We start from the raw sequence: 22,936 nt of genomic DNA, 5'->3' as shown, positions 1-22,936 counted from the left end.
TAGATTAGAATTCAAAAATATTTTTCTATCGATGACAGGTAATCTACCAATTCGTATATTATAAATTGCATTTAACAAAGTTAAATTCCATCTGTATTTTCTAATTTTACATCCGCTAATTCTTCATTTCTATCAAATCTCAACTTATTTTTTATTCTAGACGAACAAAAAAAAATTTATCACAAAATTATGGAAGTTGTCAATAACAATGAAGGTGGCATGTTTTTTCTATATGGATATGGAGGTACAGGAAAAACATACATATGGAGAACATTAGCAAGTTCACTGAGGGCAAAAAATCAAATTGTGATTATGGTTGCTTCTAGCGGCATAGCTTCTTTGTTATTGCCAGGAGGCAGGACTGCTCATTCCAAATTTAAGATACCTGTGCCAATTTTTGAAGACTCTATATGCAATATATTTCAAGGAAGTCAGCTAGCAGAATTGTTAAATCAGACAAATCTGATAATTTGGGATGAAGCACCCATGGCACACAAATTTTGCTTTGAAGCACTTGATCAAACTTTAAGAGACATTCTTAAAGAAGAAAAATCCCAATAAAATTTTTGGAGGCAAAGTTATTGTATTTGGTGGAGATTTCCGACAAATTCTACCAGTCATTTCAAGAGGAAGTCGTTCAGACATTATAAATGCAACAATCAATTCATCATATCTGTGGCCTTCCTATTAAGTCTTAACACTCACCAAAAACATGTGTTTACAAGGAAATGCCCAATTAATTGATGATCAAGAAACTAATAAATTTGCAAAGTGGATTCTAGATATTGGAGATGGAGTTATTGGGAATCAAAATGATGGATATGCTACTGTTGAAATTCCTGAGTACCTACTTATTACTGAATATAATGACCCCATTGATGCTATAGTCAAATCAACATTTCCTAATTTATATCAACATCACAGTAATCCTGATTTCTTCAAATCTAGAGCAATATTAGCTTCCACCAATGAAACAGTTGAAGAGGTCAATGATTATATACTCTCCTTGATTCCAGGTATTTATGCACATCTAAAATTTACAAAAACTAAGGTCTACTCAGCATTTATTCTCTATTTAACTTTGTATGGTACCTCAAATAAATTTAATAGGTGAACAAAAGGAATACTTAAGCTCTGATTATATAGAGAAGTCAGAAACCATTGACAGTTGGCATTTTCAATCAATCACAACTGAATTTCTCAATTCACTAAACACATCTGGTCTGCCAAATCATCGTATCAAGCTAAAAATCGGTAGTCCTATAATGTTGCTAAAAAACTTAGACCAAACGCAAGGACTCTGTAATGGTACTAGATTAATAGTTACTAGACTAGCCAAACATGTCATTGCAGCTGAAATCATTTCTGGCAAAAATGTTGGTGATAATGTTTACATCCCAAGAATGTGAATGTCACCTTCACTATCACCATGGCCTTTCAAGCTTTTAAGAAGACAATTTCCAATCATGCTATCTTATGCAATGACGATTAACAAGTCTCAGGGCCAATCACTTTCTATGGTTGGGCTTTATTTGCCAAAACCAGTTTTTAGCCATGGGCAATTATATGTTGCATTATCGAGGGTCAATTCAAGGCAAGGATTAAAAGTTCTTATTCATGATAAAGACCAAAAAAATATGACTTCTACTACTAATGTAGTCTTCAAAGAGGTTTTCAAAAATCTTACAAGGTAACTCTAAATTTTCAAACAAGAAATTGTACTATCTATTGGCAATAATTCCAAACTGTTATCTTACTTATATACATTCTAACATACAGCCAAAGATGATATCATATATTACAATGTTAAATTTAACATTGTCAGGTATGCAATCTTAATCACCACATTAATATCTTCCATTTATAACTTCATTTACTTAACATTATATTATTTAGCAGTTTATCACAACTTAACATTTGCTTTGACATTTACATGAACAAATTTTCTTTATTTCTCTGCGAAATATAGAAATTTTAATTGCTGAAGTTCAATGATGAAATATCTAGCGTTCATATGTTACTGCTTATATGATAATTATGCTTGAAACAATATTTTTTAAAAATCGTTCATGCCAATCGTCCAAATGTAGCACATCATGCTGCATATATTGCATTCCTTCAAACCAACATCATTCTTATTTTACACAAAAAAACCACATTAAAAAAATGCAGTTATGCAAGATGACATAATCACCTTTAAATAAGTCGTTCATACCCCCTCTACAATACATAAAAAATGAAATGTTAACAATCAATTCTAGAAGTTGGCCCAATGCTCATATCTTGGCCCAAGATAAATTTAGACAGTTACTGCCCTACAATACCAACGGTCTTAGGCTTCAAATTCGAACAAAAACTCTTCATCTAGTTCGTACTTCTTCAATTCACATCTACTTTCTTCTGCAAATCCTTTTTCATTCCTCTGTCCAAACTCTGCTTTCACGCCATACAAAAAATGAGCACCGCATCCTCAACCGCATCAACTGAGGTAAATAACTTCTACTCTTCTCTTCACAGCACCTACCTTTTTGTTGTGTTTATTTTCATTTTCATGGGTTTTTGGTTTGCGATTTTTCTGCTATGTGTCTGATGCACGTGGTTTAGTGGTTTTCTGCAATGCCGTTGTTTTTTGTCGTGTCATTTTCCTTACTTTCTTTTTCAAGTTTAAAAACAAAACTGGACTTGAAGGTGTCCGGCCCTCCTTGGTCGTTTCTTTTCTAATTTTTATGTGCATGGCTTGGTCGTTTCTTTTCTAACTTTTATGTGCATGGCTATCATTTTTGTTTTTGTTTTCCACTTTCATTTTGTTCTATTGTTGTCGTTGTTCTGTTTTTTCGTTTAATGTCTTTGCCTTTCATTTGGTTTCCGTTTGTATGCACATTAGTCCTTTCCACTGTTTTTCTTTTTTGGTGTTTTGTTTACAAACCTTTATATTGTGCATCCCTGTCATTTCATAATTTTCCTTTGCTTAACATGTTTCTTTTGACATTTGGTTTTATATCCCTGTGATTACAGAGGAAAAATGCCATCATGCGACCACCACTGATCATGCAATTTATCGTTGCCTTCAATAATGACAAGGTCATCTTTTTTCTCAATTCTTCCATTACTATTATTGTTACATATACATGCATTTATATTTCTCACTTTTTTTTCAAAATACCATACAACTTCCAGCCTTCTATCATACTCAATGGGCACCAAACTATCCTGAGATGGTTTTATGAAGTACGAGTCAGACAACGTAAAGATAAAGTGTATTTAGCAGATGGACTCCAAAGCTTCCGGAAAGATTTGAAATTTTATGAGTCAACCAGCATCAACTTCTTTGGATGTGACCATCACTGGAAAACTTGCGGCAAACTTGCGGCAGGCAGAGGCATTCATCCAGGAAGCACATATGGACTCTTCAACTTACTCAGGAAATGTTGGATCATCCTGAACCCCTGTTAAGCTGACTTTCATCATATCTTAATCTCTTTAAACACATTTTTACCATTTTAAAAATTAATTTTTTCGAAATTACAGAAACTCCCCCATTGTACAGAAGTTCCTCTTAGAGCTTGCGGCAACCACATGACAGTCTTAAGGCGGCATGGCCCCCCACTGCAATGGAAAGTTGAAACGCTGAATCCTGCCATTGGTGGAAAAGGTGTTGTCCAACCATGGTATGATTTTCTTCAAGAAATGGATTTTGATGATGGAGATGAAATCTCTATTTATTATAGGTATTATGAAAAATTTTGGGATATCATAATCAGGAGGCAGGAAGATTAGGAAGATGATGACAGTGAGTAGGCTGTCTTTATCATTTTGCTGTTAATATGTTGCTGGTGCAACAAACATTTTTTTTTTTTGCTATGTTGCTGGTGCAACGAACAATATTTTTATTTTCCTGTTAATTATCCATGAACAGCTAGATTAATGCTTTAGTGTTAATTTCTATTTCCCTGTTAAACAGCTTTATCACGTTGGTGTCCATGAACAACTAAAAAACGCTAACCAAACAAGACTAGTTTATAATAAAACTAAATGATATGACTTTTAAGTATAGAGATTAAAGGGTAAAGTTTATGCAACTACTATGAGTATTTTTTATGAGTTTCTTTCTTTAATATGTTTAACAAGTATTTTAAGTTATTTTTTAGTTTTTTTATTAGTTAAAAAAGTATGTTTGATCCCATTAATAACCTTTGGTAAATAAGTTTATTTTAGTAAAATATAATATTTTAACTTTCAGCTTCTTATATTTTATTTCATTTTTATTCCAAAATATTTATTAAATTTACTTTATTATCTTTTTCTACATATCATAAGATAGGGTTTTATTATTAGGGTTGATCATTACCATCCTATCATGTAGTACATATGATAAGCAGTGGGTTTGGATTAGATTTATAATAAGAAATAATCAATTATTATTTTATGATGAAAGGAAAATAATAAACAAATATTTTTTTTATGGTATTACCTTAATTTTGAGAAGTATAATTAATTCTTGATATTATTAAAACAGTAGAAAGAGATACAAAATAGCTTCATGAAAATTTACTGAATTTCCTTGACCCCGCCGCAAAATTAAACATAAGCTATAGTTGTGCCAAACTATGGTGCAACTTGTATTGTATTAGCAACTCTGTTAATCACTTAATTTCTTTCGTATATTAACAAACAAACAATCTTGTTTTATTAATTCCTTCATATCTCACCAAAATTTTGTCTATCTTAACATTTTGCAAATTAAATATAATACATGTCCGCCATTTAAGCATTTCAAATTTAAAAAGACCAATGAAGATAATTATGGGTGAAGGTGACGTGCTCCAAGAGACTAATTACTAAAATATCTTAGCCATATCTACCCATGAGTTAATGCAATTAACTCATTCGTTATTTATGAACTACTAATTATATAAAGAAAAATTCATTTATTAAATTATAAATATTTGATAAAAATAATTATTAAAGTAGTTTAAAAATATAAAATGATAGAAAAATAATAAATTTATGATGATTTATTTTTTAGAAAATTGAATAAATATAATGAGGATAAAAATAAAAAAATATTAAAAAATAAAAACTAATATTTTTAAAATGTTATTTCAAGTAATATTTTAAAAAATATTAAAAAATTACTAAAAAAGCTTATTTATCGCACGATCAAATAAATTTTTTAATTAATAAAAAAAATAAAAAAATTATATTCATCATTGTAAACAAGCACTATATTCTATATCATTTTTTCATTAACGACTACATTAGGACATGTGAAAATTAAATATTGGGTATAGCACCTTTCAGTTTTAGGCAAACAACAAAGAGATCCCCACGCACCCAAACTTAAAAAACAAAAACAAGAAAATTAGGTGGTAATTGAACAGTCTATTTTCCTTTGGGTGTGCTCTTAATTTTGTTCTCCCAATATTCTTGGGTGAATTGGTGTGACGCAGAATATAAATATCCCTATAAGCCTAAGTAAACTTGTTAACTCTTTTTTTCCATGTTCACAGTACAAAACGGTGCCCACTTATTTTGCCTATTATAATTAGGCAAACTCAAAATGCTACTATTAGAATTTATGAGATTTTGGAGCTAGTTAAATAGTTTATCTTTCAAAATTTTCAGTGTTCTCTAAGCAGTAAGATTCCTTTATTAAATAGCCACTAATGATTCATATCAATACTTGATCCTAAGTTACTTAATTTTTTGGGTGTATACTCCTGTTACTTAAATTCTCAAAAATGATATTTACATGTCAAAATTAATCCTCATCTCACTTTTGCATTTGACTTATTTGGTAAAAACAGAATGTTTGAATGCATATTTTAAACTATTTTGTCATATAAAAAGAAAGTAGTGTAGTGTAAGGAAATCTAACTTGTTAATTAAGACTGTTAAATTAAATAGTACTAGTATATCTGGTCCATGACTGTAATTAACGTGGCTTCCCTGAGCCTATAAATGCTAGCTAGTCTATCTGCATCATTCCCAAAAGAAAAACACATTGACTATTACCAACACTTCTCACACTATGACTAACTGGTTTTCTGGAATAATAGAAACAGTAGCAATGTGTAAGCAACTTTGCTTTGGCGGTTCTGTACTTGGGCTATTCATGAAAGCTATATTAATTGTTACGATTCAGAAACAGATTCCTAGAGTTGGAGGACTAGGGGCCTCCTAAGAGAGAAAAGGTAAGGAAAGGAAAACTGTATTTCTTCTTATTCTCTTTTCATTGCCTCATTACAGCCTTATATATCTGATACTGTGACTTATTAGCATGTGAAGCATTTAATTTCCTTCCACTTTGTTATTAGCAAGCATTCTCATGAGTTTGGCTTTGCCTTGAGAAATCAGTAGTACTGCTTCACTAAGCACCGGATATGATGCTGCACATTGTTTTTCATAAAACAATTCTATTACCATAATTTATATCTCAAAGTTACTCTAAATTGTGCTAGTCGGATTAAGTGCATGTTTTGAGAACTCGAAAAGTACTATTATTTCCAAAGCAATAATTTATTTTTTCTTCATTTTGTGCGTTCAAATTCTGAAAACTGAAATAATAGAATATTTACTTTAAATGAAAATTTTACATTCCTTTATTTTTTTTATCTTAAATTATCGTATTAGGATCTGATTATTTACTTTTTATTCTTATGCTTCAATAAAAAAAACTTTCAAATTATTTTTTAACTAATAAATGTGAAAAAAAAAACATTTTATAACAATCTAAAAACAAAAATTTTAAGGTATCATGAATAAATTAGGAAGAAGAGAAAATAGATGTTAAATTTCTATTTACAAATAAAAAAATATTTTATTAAAGAAAATAAGAAATAAAGGGAAAGCTATATAATATGTTTATTTAGAAAGAAATCATAATAAAATATTTATTTTATCTTCCTTTATATTTTATCTATAATTATCACTGGGATTTTATTATTTACTTTTTATTCTTATGCTTTCATAGAAACCATTTAAATTTTTTAACTAATTAATGTGAATGAATAAATAATTTTATAACAATATAAAAAAAAAATTGACCTATCTTTTCATGAAGAATCTAGGAGGAAAATGAAAGACAGTTCAAAATTTTAGTTAACAACCAAAAAAATTATTTGCTAAGAGAGAATAAGGAATAAGAGAAAATTTATCTAATATTGTAAAAATATATGTTAATTAATAGAATATTTACTGTGAATTAAAATTTCACCTTTCCTTTTTATCTAAATTTATCACTAGGATTGTACAAATTACTTTATTTCATTCCTATGCTTTTACATGTAGTAAACTTCATAACAAAAGTTTAACGGTTAAATTCAATAAATGAATAATTTTATAACAATCTAAAAACAAAATGTTACTGTATCTATTCATGAAAAAATTAGGAGGAAAAGAAAAGAGCGGTTAATTTTTTTATAAATGCAAAATATATTTTTTTCTACAAACAAACAAGAAAAATCGAAAAGTGATATGATAATTTTTATAAAAAATCGAAAAGTGATATGATAATTTTTATAAAAAAATCTCAATTCCTTCCTTTCTTATCCAAAATTATTACTAGGATCTTATAATTTTCCTTTTGTTCCTATTCATTCATAGCAAACTTTTAAATAATTTATTGACTAGTTAATGTGAATAAATAAAATATTTGTTAATAATCTAAAAATAAGTATGTGAGGTATCTTTTGGTGAAGACATCAAGAGGAAAAGGAAAGAAATGTTAAATTTTATTTATAAATAAAAATAATTTAATTCTAAAAGAAAATAAGAAATAATGGAAAAGATATAATTTTTCATGAAAACAGAAACTCTAATAACAGAATATCCTTAAATGAAAATTTCAATTTTCTCTTTTATCCAAAATTATCCTAGGATCCTATTATTTACTTTATATTTCTATGCTTTTATAGCAATTTTTTTTTAAAAATTATCTATTTAACGTCAATAAGTAAAATACTTTATTGAACAATATATTGGATTCTTCAAAAATATTAGAGAATGTCTATTGACAAAGTTATAAGATTAAGTTGAATGACTTCACAATTAGTATGTTATATGAACCCTCCTCGAACAAAAACAATTTATCTTATAATTTTATTGTATGAGTTGATCATATCTATCACCCATGGTTGTAACCAATGTCCAACTTAGCATATGATATTACTCATTGTTTTTTACATTCTAAAATCATTTTGCCCCTAATATTATAGCAGTACGTTCTAAACCCACTTTGTCCATGAGATTGTAAGAGTTGTTTGCTCTATATAATAATGTTTATTCTTTGAGGATTCAAAATTGATAAAGCAATTTTGAGATGATTGGATCTCTTTTTTTGAAGATGATGCTCTTTTCTCCCTCTTGCCTTGACCTTTTTTCTGCCACATAAAGACAATACCTAGAGCCATTGGTTGGATCTCACTTAACCCCAATGTGTCTTTGTCAACTCATCTTTGCTACAACCTTGCTCTTGTGCGAAGAAAAGTTGGATCTTGATGCATCTGGACTACAACCTTGATTTTACATGGAGAGTTCTTTTAGATCTAGTGTCTATAGTGTTACTCAATTAAACCTCTTTACATTTTATCCTTCAATTTGGTATTTGTTGCTACCATGGTTGTTGAAATCAAGATCTTACCTAGGATCAAGAGGTGGTGGTGGGGATGTGATTTGGATCATAAGATCCAACATTTTCCTACCTAAAATACTTATATATAATATATAACTTTTATTTCTATTTTTCTTTATTTTTTTATATCATATTAATATATTCTTTGTTATGTTTTATTTTTTTGTTAGTTAATTACATTTATAATACTATTATATTCATTATTACTCTTCTTCTTTATTTATTATATTATATGTAATATTTTGCATTTAAAAAAAAACTAAATTGGACTCTAATTAAGGCCTAACAAATCAAATTTAAAAAAGAAAAAAAAAAATTGGCCCAATTCCCTTGAAACCCTAAGACCCGCCAATTTCTCTTATAAATGCTAAGTGTCATCAGCCGTGAAAGTCCAAGAACAAGTGCAACCCTAATTCCTTATGGTAGACAAAGAGCGCAGATAGAAGAGTACTAGGAGGCCAGCAGCTTTGAGAACAAAGGTTGTTTGACAACAACACAAGTTGCAACACTATATCCAACAATGACATGAGGAATTAGGGTGGATAGGATCACAGATCCCACATGAAAGAGTGCAAATTTACTCTAATCTCACACTCCAACAATCCCAACAACGATGCAATATATATGTTTCTTCAAAAATCATTGAATCAAACGTTCATACAATTTGGACTATGATTCCAACATCATTGGCTACTACACCAGATAGAGCAGTGATTCTAGGTGACAGTTGTTGCCTTAGTGACAATCTGGATCTAAATCTCACATCTTGACTTCAACACTTCATCAAGCAATTCTCCATTGAGGTAACATTGTTTTGATAACTTAATTATATACTTTAAATTTTCCACATTTTAATCCATGTATTTTATTTTTCATTTAGGTAATCTATTGCTTTTGAGTGATTGTTTTATTTATATTTTTTTGGGTGTTTAGGCTTCAACAAATACTTTTTTGTGGTGATTTGATTGGGATTTTTTGGAGCATTATTTGTTTTTCTATTGATTGAGTGGCTGTTGCAACACAAGATGGAACAATTATTTTGAGAGATGGTTGATACCTTAGTGGTAGAGTGGATCTGGACCTACTTCTCCCTCACTCAATCTTCCATGCACTCACTAGGGTTCCTTTCCATCACTCATAGATTTGACAACTTCATCGTGCAATTCTTCGTGGAGGTAACACTATTTTGATACTCAATTGTGTACTATGAATTTCTCCTTTCTTTCATGCCTTGTCTTTTTTATTTAGGAAATATATTGTTTTTGACTGATTGATTGATTTTTGTTGTGTTCTGGTTTCAACAAGTCCTTTGTGTTGATTTAATTGGGGACTTTTTTTGAACTATTGTTCCTTGTTTTGTGCTTTGGTTTGGATTTATGGTGTGAGAGAATTTTGTTTTGGAAACGGGCATGTATTACATCAATTCTATTTAGAAATGATGTAACAAAAAAAAGTTTACATCCACTCTAACAATTAATTAAAAAAATTTAACATCTTGCATTGGCTAGTTCGTACATGCAATCTCGAAAGCCCCAAATAACCGACATAATAAGGGAGATGTAGTGGGGTAATTACGTGTGTGTATTCTCAAAGCATATTTTTTGAAAATATTTTATATATGAGGATAAAATAATAAATATTGATATTTAAATTACATAAGTACATAAAGCTAAAGAAACATGTCTTTTAATTCTAATGCTAGATATACATTGCATGACAATGCCATATATAGTCTTAAGTCATGTCTTAGTTTATGTATATGGTTTGGATAAATAAAATAATTGTATATGAAAATGAATAAGAGCATAAAAACAGGAGGATGAATAGCAAAATCATTGCTTTTGAGCAAAAAGGAAGGAGAAGAAAAACCATATTGAATAAGCCAACCATGACATAAAAAAACAAAGGAAAAAGACATCAAACCTTTGATTTAACTGAATTGGTCTTCGAATAAGAATTCCACTCTGAATAAAATCATGACAAGACTGATGAGCTATGTTGTCAAACGAAGAGTAGGAACAAACCCAATTACAAAACAATCAAGAAATTAATGTCATTAACTTGGCTAGATTTCATAAGTTGATGATCTCATTTTCTTAATTTTTATGTAATTATGTCACTTTCTGGTCTTGATTTGATGAATATAACTCATCTTCCTTATCGTGATCAGATTCAAAGTCGGATTTTAATAAGAAGACCAATTTACCTATATCAAAGACTTGGTGTCTTTTTCCTTTATTTTTCATGTCATGATTGAATGATTCAATATGTCTTTCCTTCTCCTTTCTTTATTGGTCCATAACAATGATTATACTACTCATCATTTTCTCTTTATGCTTTGATTCAATTTCATACACAACTATTTTATTAATCCAAACCATATATATATATATATATATATATATATATATATATATATATATATATATATTACGTGTGTGTAATCTAAAAGCATATTTAGTGAAAAATACTTTTTATATTAGCATAAAATAAAAAATGTTGATATTTAAATTACAATACTACATAAAGCTAATGAACACATGTCTTTTAAATCTAATGCTAGATTTACATTGCATGATAATGCCATATGTAGTGTTATGTCATGTCTTAGTTTATATATATGGTTTGGATAAATAAAATAATTATATATGAAAATGAATAAGAGCATAAAAAGAGGAGGATGAATAACAAAATCATTGCTTTTGACCAAAAAGGAATGAGAAGGAAAGCCATATTGAATAAGCCAATCATGACATAGAAAAACAAAGGAAAAAGATATCAAACCTTTGATTTAGCTTAATTGGTCTTCGAATTAGAATTCCACTCTGAATAAAATCATGACAAGACTAATGAGCTATGTTGTCAAATGAAGAGTAGGAACAAACTCAATTACAAATCAATCAAGAAGTTAATGTCATTAACTTGGCCAGGTTTCATAAGTTGATGATTTCATTTTCTTAATTGTTTTGTAATTATGTCCCTTTCTGGTCTTGATTTGATTAATATAACTCATCTTCCTTATCATGATCAAATTCAAAGCCGGATTTTAATATGAAGACCAATTTACCTATATCAAAGGTTTGGTGTCTTTTTCCGTTATTTTTCATGTGATGGTTGAATAATTCAATATGTCTTTCCTTCTCCTTTCTTTTTTGGTCCATAACAATGATTATACTACTCATCATTTTCTCTTTATGCTTTGATTCAATTTCATACACAACTATTTTATTAATCCAAACCATATATATATATATATATAAATTATTACGTGTGTGTAATCTAAAAGTATATTTAGTGAAAAATACTTTTTATATCTGGATAAAATTATAAATATTGATATTTAAATTACATAAGTACATAAAGCTAATGAACATAGGTCTTTTAAATCTAATGCTAGATATACATTGCATGATAATGCCATATGTAGTGTTAGGTCATGTCTTAGTTTATATATATGGTTTGGATAAATAAAATAATTGTATATGAAAATGAATAAGAGCATAAAAAGAGGAGGATGAATAACAAAATCATTGCTTTTGACCAAAAAGGAATGAGAAGGAAAGCCATATTGAATAAGCCAATCATGACATAGAAAAACAAAGGAAAAAGATATCAAACCTTTGATTTAGCTTAATTGGTCTTCGAATTAGAATTCCACTCTGAATAAAATCATGACAAGACTAATGAGCTATGTTGTCAAATGAAGAGTAGGAACAAACTCAATTACAAATCAATCAAGAAGTTAATGTCATTAACTTGGCCAGGTTTCATAAGTTGATGATTTCATTTTCTTAATTGTTTTGTAATTATGTCCCTTTCTGGTCTTGATTTGATTAATATAACTCATCTTCCTTATCATGATCAAATTCAAAGCCGGATTTTAATATGAAGACCAATTTACCTATATCAAAGGTTTGGTGTCTTTTTCCGTTATTTTTCATGTGATGGTTGAATAATTCAATATGTCTTTCCTTCTCCTTTCTTTTTTGGTCCATAACAATGATTATACTACTCATCATTTTCTCTTTATGCTTTGATTCAATTTCATACACAACTATTTTATTAATCCAAACCATATATATATATATATAAATTATTACGTGTGTGTAATCTAAAAGTATATTTAGTGAAAAATACTTTTTATATCTGGATAAAATTATAAATATTGATATTTAAATTACATAAGTACATAAAGCTAATGAACATAGGTCTTTTAAATCTAATGCTAGATATACATTGCATGATAATGCCATATGTAGTGTTAGGTCATGTCTTAGTTTATATATATGGTTTGGATAAATAAAATAATTGTATATGAAAATGAATAAGAGCATAAAAAGAGGAGGATGAATAACAAAATCATTGCTTTTGACCAAAAAGGAATGAGAAGGAAAGCCATATTGAATAAGCCAATCATGACATAAAAAAACAAAGGAGAAAGATATCAAACCTTTGATTTAGCTTAATTGGTCTTCGAATTAGAATTCCACTCTGAATAAAATCATGACAAGACTAATGAGCTATGTTGTCAAACGAAGCGTACGAACAAACTCAATTACAAATCAATCAAGAAGTTAATGTCATTAACTTGGTCAGGTTTCATAAGTTGATGATTTTATTTTCTTAATTGTTTTGTAATTATGTCTCTTTCTGGTCTTGATTTGATGAATATAACTCGTGTTCCTTATCGTGATCAAATTCAAAGTCGGATTTTAATACGAAGACCAATTTATCTATATCAAAGGCTTGGTGTCTTTTTCCTTTATTTTTCATGTCATGATTGAATAATTCAATATGTCTTTCCTTCTCCTTTCTTTTTTGGTCCATAACAATGATTATACTACTCATCATTTTCTCTGTATCCTTTGATTCAATTTGATACACAACTATTTTGTTAATCCAAACCATATATATATATATATATATATATATATATTAGTACGTGTGTGTAATCTAAAAGCATAGTTAGTGAAACATACTTTTTATATCTGGATAAAATTATAAATATTGATATTTAAATTACATTAGTACATAAATGTAATGAACACATGTCTTTTAAATCTAATGCTAGATATACATTGCATGATAATGCCATATGTAGTGTTAAGTCATGTCTTAGTTTATATATATGGTTTGGATAAATAGAATAATTGTATATGAAAATGAATTAGAGCATAAAAAGAGGAGAATGAATAACAAAATCATTGCTTTTGACCAGAAAGGAATGAGAAGGAAAGCCATATTGAATAAGCCAGTCATGACATAAAAAAACAAAGGAAAAAGAGATCAAACCTTTAATTTAACTTAATTGGTCTTCGAATTAGAATTCCACTCTGAATAAAATCATGACAAGACTAATGAGCTATGTTGTCAAACAAAGCGTACGAACAAACTCAATTACAAATCAATCAAGAAGTTAATGTCATTAACTTGGTCAGGTTTCATAAGTTGATGATTTTATTTTCTTAATTGTTTTGTAATTATGTCTCTTTCTGGTCTTGATTTGATTAATATAACTCGTGTTCCTTATCGTGATCAAATTCAAAGTCGGATTTTAATACGAAGACCAATTTATCTATATCAAAGGCTTGGTGTCTTTTTCCTTTATTTTTCATGTCATGATTGAATAATTCAATATGTCTTTCCTTCTCCTTTCTTTTTTGGTCCATAACAATGATTATACTACTCATCATTTTCTCTGTATCCTTTGATTCAATTTGATACACAACTATTTTGTTAATCCAAACCATATATATATATATATATATATATATATATATATATATATATATATATATATATATTAGTACGTGTGTGTAATCTAAAAGCATATTTAGTGAAACATACTTTTTATATCTGGATAAAATAATAAATATTGATATTTAAATTACATAAGTACATAAATGTAATGAACACATGTCTTTTAAATCTAATGCTAGATATACATTGCATGATAATGCCATATGTAGTGTTAAGTCATGTCTTAGTTTATATATATGGTTTGGATAAATAGAATAATTGTATATGAAAATGAATTAGAGCATAAAAAGAGGAGAATGAATAACAAAATCATTGCTTTTGACCAGAAAGGAATGAGAAGGAAAGCCATATTGAATAAGCCAATCAAGACATAAAAAAACAAAGGGAAAAGAGATCAAACCTTTAATTTAACTTAATTGGCCTTCGAATTAGAATTCCACTCTGAATAAAATCATGACAAGACTAATGAGCTATGTTGTCAAACGAAGCGTACGAACAAACTCAATTACAAATCAATCAAGAAGTTAATGTCATTAACTTGGTCAGGTTTCATAAGTTGATGATTTTATTTTCTTAATTGTTTTTTAATTATGTCTCATTCTGGTCTTGATTTGATGAATATAACTCGTGTTCCTTATCGTGATCAAATTCAAAGTCGGATTTTAATACGAAGACCAATTTATCTATATCAAAGGCTTGGTGTCTTTTTCCTTTATTTTTCATGTCATGATTGAATAATTCAATATGTCTTTCCTTCTCCTTTCTTTTTTGGTCCATAACAATAATTATACTACTTATCATTCTCTCTTTATGCTTTGATTCAATTTCATACACATCTATTTTATTAATCCAAACCATATATATATATATATATATATATATATATATATATATATATATATATATATATATATATATATATATATATACTGTGGGTGTAATCTAAAAGCATATTTAGTGAAAATATTTTTATATGAGGATAAAATAATAAATATGGATATTTAAATTAAATAAGTACATAAAGCTAAAGAACACATGTCTTTTAAATCTAATGCTAGATATACATTGCATGATAATGCCATATATAGTGTTAAGTCGTGTCTTAGTTTTTATATATGGTTTGGATAAATAAAATAATTGTATATGAAAATGAATTAGAGCATAAAAAGAGGAGGATGAATAACAAAATCATTGCTTTTGACCAAAAAGGAATGAGATGGAAAGCTATATTGAATAAGCCAATCATGACATAAAAAAACAAAGGAAAAAGAGATCAAACCTTTGATTTAGCTTAATTGGTCTTCGAATTAGAATTCCACTCTGAATATAGCTCGTCTTCCTTATTGTGATCAGATTCAAAGTTGAATTTTAATATGCTGACCAATTTACCTATGTCAAAGGCTTGGTGTCTTTTTCCTTTATTTTTCTTGTCATGGTTGAATAATTCAATGTCTCTCCTTCTCCTTTATTTTTTGGTCAATAACAATGATTATACTACTCATCATTTTCTCTGTATGCTTTGATTCAATTTCATACACAACTATTTTATTAATCCAAACCACACACACACACACACACACACACACACACACACACACACACACACACACACACACACACACACACACACACACACACACATATATATATATATATATTATTACCTGTGTGTAATCTAAAAGCATATTTAGTGAAAAATACTTTTTATATGACGATAAAATAATAAATATTGATATTTAAATTACATAAGTACATAAAGCTAATGAACACATGTCTTTTAAATCTAATGCTAGATATACATTGAATGATAATGCCATATATAGTGTTAAGTCATGTCTTAGTTTGTATATATGGTTTGGATAAATAAAATAATTGTATATGAAAATGAATAAGAGCATAAAAAGAGGAGGATGAATAGTAAAATCATTGCTTTTGACCAAAAAGGAAGGAGAAGGAAAACCTTATTGAATAAGCCAACAACGTCATAAAAAAACAAAGGAAAAAATATCAAACCTTTGATTTAGTTGAATTGGTCTTCGAATTAGAATTTGACTCTGAATAAAATCCTGAGAAGGCTAGTGAGTTATGTTGTCAAACCAAGAGTAGGAACAAACCCAATTACAAAACACTCAAGAAGTTAATGTCATTAACTTGGCTAGGTTTCATAAGTTGATGATTTTATTTTCTTAATTATTTTGTAATTAAGTCTCTTTCTAGTCTTGATTTGATGAATATAGCTCGTCTTCCTTATCGTGATTAGATTCAAAGTCGGATTTTAATATGAAGACCAATTTAGCTAAATCAAAGGCTTGGTGTCTTTTTCCTTTATTTTTCATGTCATGGTTGAGTGATTCAATGTCTTTCCTTCTCCTTCCTTTTTTGGTCCATTAAAATGATTATACTACTCATCCTTTTCTATGTATGCTTTGATTCAATCTCTCATGCGCACACACACACACACACACACACAAATTATGTAGAACATTATTTTTTTATTAAATTTTTTAAATATTGTCACCCATATTTCTCATTCCTTTTCTTTTTCAAATCTTTCTCAATTATGTATTATAAAATAGAAAGTTTTGAAGGAGAAAAGGAACGAGGGATAAGAGGTGGGAATATTTATCTAAATTTTATAACAAAAAATTAAAAGGGATTTATCTAATTATCATGAAGGATATGTTTAACAATTGCCTACAATATTTTTTTTTGAAAACTAAAAAAAGTGTAAACTTAGGGAAAAAATGTATGAAATAACATTAAATATCTTCATCCTTACTTCTTATTCCTTTTCTTTTTCAAACCTTTCTCAATTATGTATTATAAAATAGAAAGTTTTGAAGAAGAAAAGGAATGAGAGATAAGAGGTGAGGATATTTAACTAAATTTAATAACAAAAAATAAAAAGAGCTCTATCTAATAATTATGGAAGATATGATTAACAATTGTCTACAGTCTTCTTTGAAAACTAAAAAAAAAAGTAGGGAAAAAATGTATGAAATAACATGGGCCCAATCAAAACTGTTATGAGTGCTGCTAGGTGCACCCAGCAGTATTGTTGGTGCACCCAGCAATTATGGTGAAAAGTCCTTTAAGCCCTTACTGTTTTTTTTTTAAAAAAATAACTCTCTCGCCTCTCTCTCTCCCGCGCATGCTCTTCTTCTTCCTCCAACGGTTCTGCTTCTTCAGTTTTCTTCTACCTCCCGCGCAGCTTCTTCATTCTTCTTCTTCTTCGTCGCCATCACCGCCATTGTTGCCGTCTTTAGGAGGAAGGTGTGGGTCTTCGCGTTTGTGGTGTGGGTCTTCACGTTTGTGCTTTTTCTTCGCGTTTCTGCTTCTTCTTCGAGGTAAGTTTGTCGTCCGGGTTTTGGTTTTTGCCGGCGATGGCAGAAAACGCTGTCGAGAAGTTGTTGGGTTGTTTACGGATCAAGTGATCCGTAAAGCATATTAAGTAGTTTACGGATCACTTGATCCGTAAACTACTCGCAACTTCATTTTATTTGAAAAATTGCCAATTATTTGATACATTGTGAGTTTTTTTTTAAATTAGGAATTTTGGTTATTAGGATCAACTCTGAATGTATGCTAAATATTTGATAAATATTGTCATTTTGGAGAATATCTACTGTTTCAATTTGATTTAATGCGAATATGTAATTGTCTTTGATGTAATTGCCACTTAGAACTGAATGTGGTATCGGAAAACTGATTCAAACGCCTAGACAACCTCAGCAAATTAAGTTCAAAAGTAATATGATTAGGACAAATCCCTAAAACTTTATTAAATGTTGATCCTTGAGAGAAAAAGGAAAATGGGAAATCATTGCTTCACCTAACTCACCTGCCTAATGTCTATGAATTTCTTTTGCTCCCTCTAAAGCTCAAAGGCCTGCAATCATTTCATTCTTCAAAAAGCAGCCCAACCTCCTTTGCTTTGAACAAAGACAATGAATTTTATTCATGTCTTAAAAGGAGAAAACATTCATTATTCGGTGGTCACACTACTAACTTCAATTTCAACATTCACAACATATTTAGACTAGCATTATTAGCTTTTTATAGAACTTGTCAACAAAAACATATTGGTCAATGTGGATTATTTCTAGATAGAATGCTATAAGGACAATCAATTAGTGTATATAGAAAACATTTAGAGAGAAAGTTTTATGAGGGTTAGGAGAACAATTAATCCAAATCCTATAATGATTGCAACTTTTACTAGCTGTTCTTATTTCTATTTCAGACTGAACATCAATATTGTTCTATATATTAATATATATTGTTCCTAGATGGAATTGTCACAAGCAGTATAACAAGGAATGGTCCTAGTTGTGATAGCCAACAAGGGAGGGAATTGACATTGATATCATAATGAAGTGAACATGTTATGGCAATTGAATTAGTTTAAAGTAATGGGTTACTTCTATTAGAGTCATCCATATTTGTACATTTTAGTAAGAATTTAAGTCTTCTTCTGCACTTGTTCAAGTTAGCTATTTTATTCCTTCACTCAATCCTCTAATGGGTTCTATTCTAGCTTTGGTCAATCATAAAAATAGAACAAAATACAATATTGTGTTGAGAAATGGTATATTTTGATTCTATTTCATTTATCCACACACATCAAACACTATCTTAGCATTAATTCCTAATTTTCGTTTATCCACACACATCAAACACATCAATCCTGGTTTGATTCTATTTCGTTTATCCACACACATCATTCCTTCATGAATCATTGTTTCTCAGATTCATAAAGCTCAGCAAGTTTCCCACTAAGCATTTGAGATGCTATTGACCATTGTTTATGCTTAGTTTGTTTATCCACACACATTTGAGATGTTGTTGACCACAAAACAACACCTTGTTGAATCAAGGTCAATACCACTAAGCATTTGAGATGTTGTTGACCATTGTTTATGCTTAGTTTGTTTATCCACACAAACTTGAGATGTTGTTGACCACAAAACAACACCTTGCTGAATCCAGGTCAATACCACTAAGCATTTGAGATGTTGTTGACCATTGTTTATGCTTAGTTTATTTATCCACACACATTTGAGATGCTGTTGACCATAAAACAACACCTTCCTGAATCAAGGTCAATACCACTAAGCATTTGAGATGTTGTTGACCATTGTTTATGCTTAGTTTATTTATCCACACACATTTGAGATGTTGTTGACCACAAAACAACACCTTCCTGAATCAAGGTCAATACCACTAAGCATTTGACATGTTGTTGACCATTGTTTATGCTTAGTTTGTTTATCCACACACATTTGAGATGTTGTTGACCACAAAACAACACCTTCCTGAATCAAGGTCAATACCACTAAGCATTTGAGATGCTGTTGACCATTGTTTATGCTTAGTTTGTTTATTCACACACATTTGAGATGTTGTTGACCACAAAACAACACCTTCCTGAATCAAGGTCAATACCACTAAGCATTTGAGATGCTGTTGACCATTGTTTATGCTTAGTTTGTTTATTCACACACATTTGAGATGTTGTTGACCACAAAAAAACACCTTCCTAAATCAAGGTCAATACCACTAAGCATTTGAGATATCTTGAACGACTTCTGTTTGATGGTAAAGCGAGTGATAGTAAAAATTATAAGTGTAACATACGGATATACAACATGATGTTTGCCTTTACGTCTGCTGGTATTAAGCTAGACAAATCAATTAATGAAAGTAGAGGACCTCCTACAATTAGAATTCAGGGTCAACCATGCCATCGAATAGGCAGCTTATTACCAATGCCTGGAAAGCAACCAAAATTTTCACAATTGTATATCTTTGATACGCAGAATTAAATTGAAAATAGAGTTAATACAATGAGGTAGTACTTCTTTTGTTTCTTTTATTATCAAATATGAAGTATTCTAATTGTGAAAGAATTTTTCGTCACACCAATGGATCTGTTTTTATATTGCTTTTTGCAGTCAACATGTTGGAATTCAACCAGAGATTGTTTCAACTTTAAGTCAAATGTTGGATGAGTACAATGTTCATGCAAAAAATTTTAGAATGGCCAGGGACAGATTGGCAGATACTCAAGTCGATAATGTAAAATTGAGATTGATAGCTACACGTGAGAGAATGGCCAAGGACAAATTGGCAGATACTTCACCGTTGTACACCTAGCAGCAGAAAAAGGAAGAGAAATCGTCTAACGATGAGAGAATGGTTTGCTTATAGACTACAGTCCAGATCAAAGGAAGCACAAACTTTGTTGCATTCTAGAAAACTATTCCAACAATTCATTGTTGAAGCATACACGATGGTTGAGTCTGAAAGACTTAGCTACATTAGGAACAATAAAAAAAACTTAGAGTTGACAAGTATTGCAGTTTACAAACATCATTAGATGCTGCTCTAATTGTTTGTGATTTTGATCAAACTTTAAGAGACATTCTTAAAGAAAAAAAATGGAAGAGAAAGATTGAGACAACATCTCAAATGCTTGTGATTTTGATCAAACTTCAAGTTGACAAGTATTGTAGTTTACAAACATCATTAGATGCTGCTCTAGTTGTTTGTGATTTTGATCAAACTTTAAGAGACATTCTTAAAGAAAACAAATGGAAGAGAAACATTAATCCAAACCATCTACATCATTAGAAACACTTGATCAAACTTTAAGAGACATTCTTAAAGAAAAAAAATCCCAATAAAATTTTTGGAGGCAAAGTTATTGTATTTGGTGGAGATTTCCGACAAATTCTACCAGTCATTCCAAGAGGAAGTCGTTCAGACATTATAAATGCAACAATCAATTTATCATATCTGTGGCCTTCCTGTTAAGTCTTAACACTCACCAAAAACATGTGTTTACAAGGCAATGCTCAATTAATTGATGATCAAGAAACTAATAAATTTGCAAAGTGGATTCTAGATATTGGAGATGGAGTTATTGGGAATCAAAATGATGGATATGCTACTGTTGAAATTCCTGAGTACCTACTAATTACTGAATATAATGACCCCATTGATGCTATAGTCAAATCAACATTTCCAAATTTATATCAACATCACAGTAATCCTGATTTCTTCAAATCTAGAGCAATATTAGCTTCCACCAATGAAACAGTTGAAGAGGTCAATGATTATATACTCTCCATGATTCCAGGTATTTATGCACATCTGAAATTTACAAAAACTAAGGTCTACTCAGCATTTATTCTCTATTTAACTTTGTATGGTACCTCAAATAAATTTAATAGGTGAACAAAAGGAATACTTAAGCTCTGATTATATAGAGAAGTCAGAAACCATTGACAGTTGGCATTTTCAATCAATCACAACTGAATTTCTCAATTCACTAAACACATTTGGTCTGTCAAATCATCGTATCAAGCTAAAAATCGGTAGTCCTATAATGTTGCTAAGAAACTTAGACCAAACGCAAGGACTCTGTAATGGTACTAGATTAATAGTTACTAGACTAGCCAAACATGTCATTGCAGCTGAAATCATTTCTGGCAAAAATGTTGGTGATAATGTTTACATCCCAAGAATGTCAATGTCACCTTCACAATCACCATGGCCTTTCAAGCTTTTAAGAAGACAATTTCCAATCATGCTATCTTATGCAATGACGATTAACAAGTCTCAGGGCCAATCACTTTCTATGGTTGGGCTTTATTTGCCAAAACCAGTTTTTAGCCATGGGCAATTATATGTTGCATTATCGAGGGTCAATTCAAGGCAAGGATTAAAAGTTCTTATTCATGATAAAGACAAAAAAAATATGACTTCTACTACTAATGTAGTCTTCAAAGAGGTTTTCAAAAATCTTACAAGGTAACTCTAAATTTTCAAACAATAAATTGTACTATCTATTGGCAATAATTCCAAACTGTTATCTTACTTATATACATTCTAACATACAGCCAAAGATGATATCATATATTACAATGTTAAATTTAACATTGTCAGGTATGCAATCTTAATCACCACATTAATATCTTCCATTTATAACTTCATTTACTTAACATTATATTATTTAGCAGTTTATCACAGCTTAACATTTGCTTTGACATTTACATGAACAAATTTTCTTTATTTCTCTGCGAAATATAGAAATTTTAATTGCTGAAGTTCAATGATGAAATATCTAGCTTTCATATGTTTCTGCTTATATGATAATTATGCTTGAAACAATATTTTTAAAAAATCGTTCATGCCAATCGTCCAAATGTAGCACATCATGCTGCATATATTGCATTCCTTCAAACCAACATCATTCTTATTTTACACAAAAAAACCACATTAAAAAAATGCAGTTATGCAAGATGACATAATCACCTTTAAATAAGTCGTTCATACCCCCTCTACAATACATAAAAAATGAAATGTTAACAATCAATTCTAGAAGTTAGCCCAATGCTCATATCTTGGCCCAAGATAAATTTAGACAGTTACTGCCCTACAATACCAACGGTCTTAGGCTTCAAATTCGAACAAAAACTCTTCATCTAGTTCGTACTTCTTCAATTAGGCCTATCATCTACTTTCTTCTGCAAATCCTTT

The 22,936-nt window shown here is 29.7% G+C and overlaps 1 protein-coding gene and 1 pseudogene across 1 annotated transcript; both read left to right on the top strand.

The window, feature by feature from the left end:
* The first annotated feature begins 189 nt into the window (after positions 1–189).
* On the top strand, positions 190–20,548 carry LOC114410564 (annotated as a pseudogene).
* A 681-nt stretch (positions 20,549–21,229) lies between these two features.
* Positions 21,230–22,211, top strand: LOC114410563 (ATP-dependent DNA helicase PIF1-like). The gene is made up of 2 exons (XM_028374542.1): positions 21,230–21,533; positions 21,628–22,211. The coding sequence occupies exons 1-2, from the start codon at positions 21,230–21,232 to the stop codon at positions 22,209–22,211; spliced, it is 888 nt and encodes a 295-aa protein (XP_028230343.1).
* Positions 22,212–22,936: the final 725 nt, after the last annotated feature.

The sequence above is a fragment of the Glycine soja genome, chromosome 4 (genome assembly GCF_004193775.1).
Source record: "Glycine soja cultivar W05 chromosome 4, ASM419377v2, whole genome shotgun sequence".
NCBI classification, from domain to species: Eukaryota; Viridiplantae; Streptophyta; class Magnoliopsida; order Fabales; family Fabaceae; genus Glycine; species Glycine soja.
Note: the sequence above shows the minus strand (reverse complement) of the source record. Positions and strands in the feature narration are given on the sequence as shown.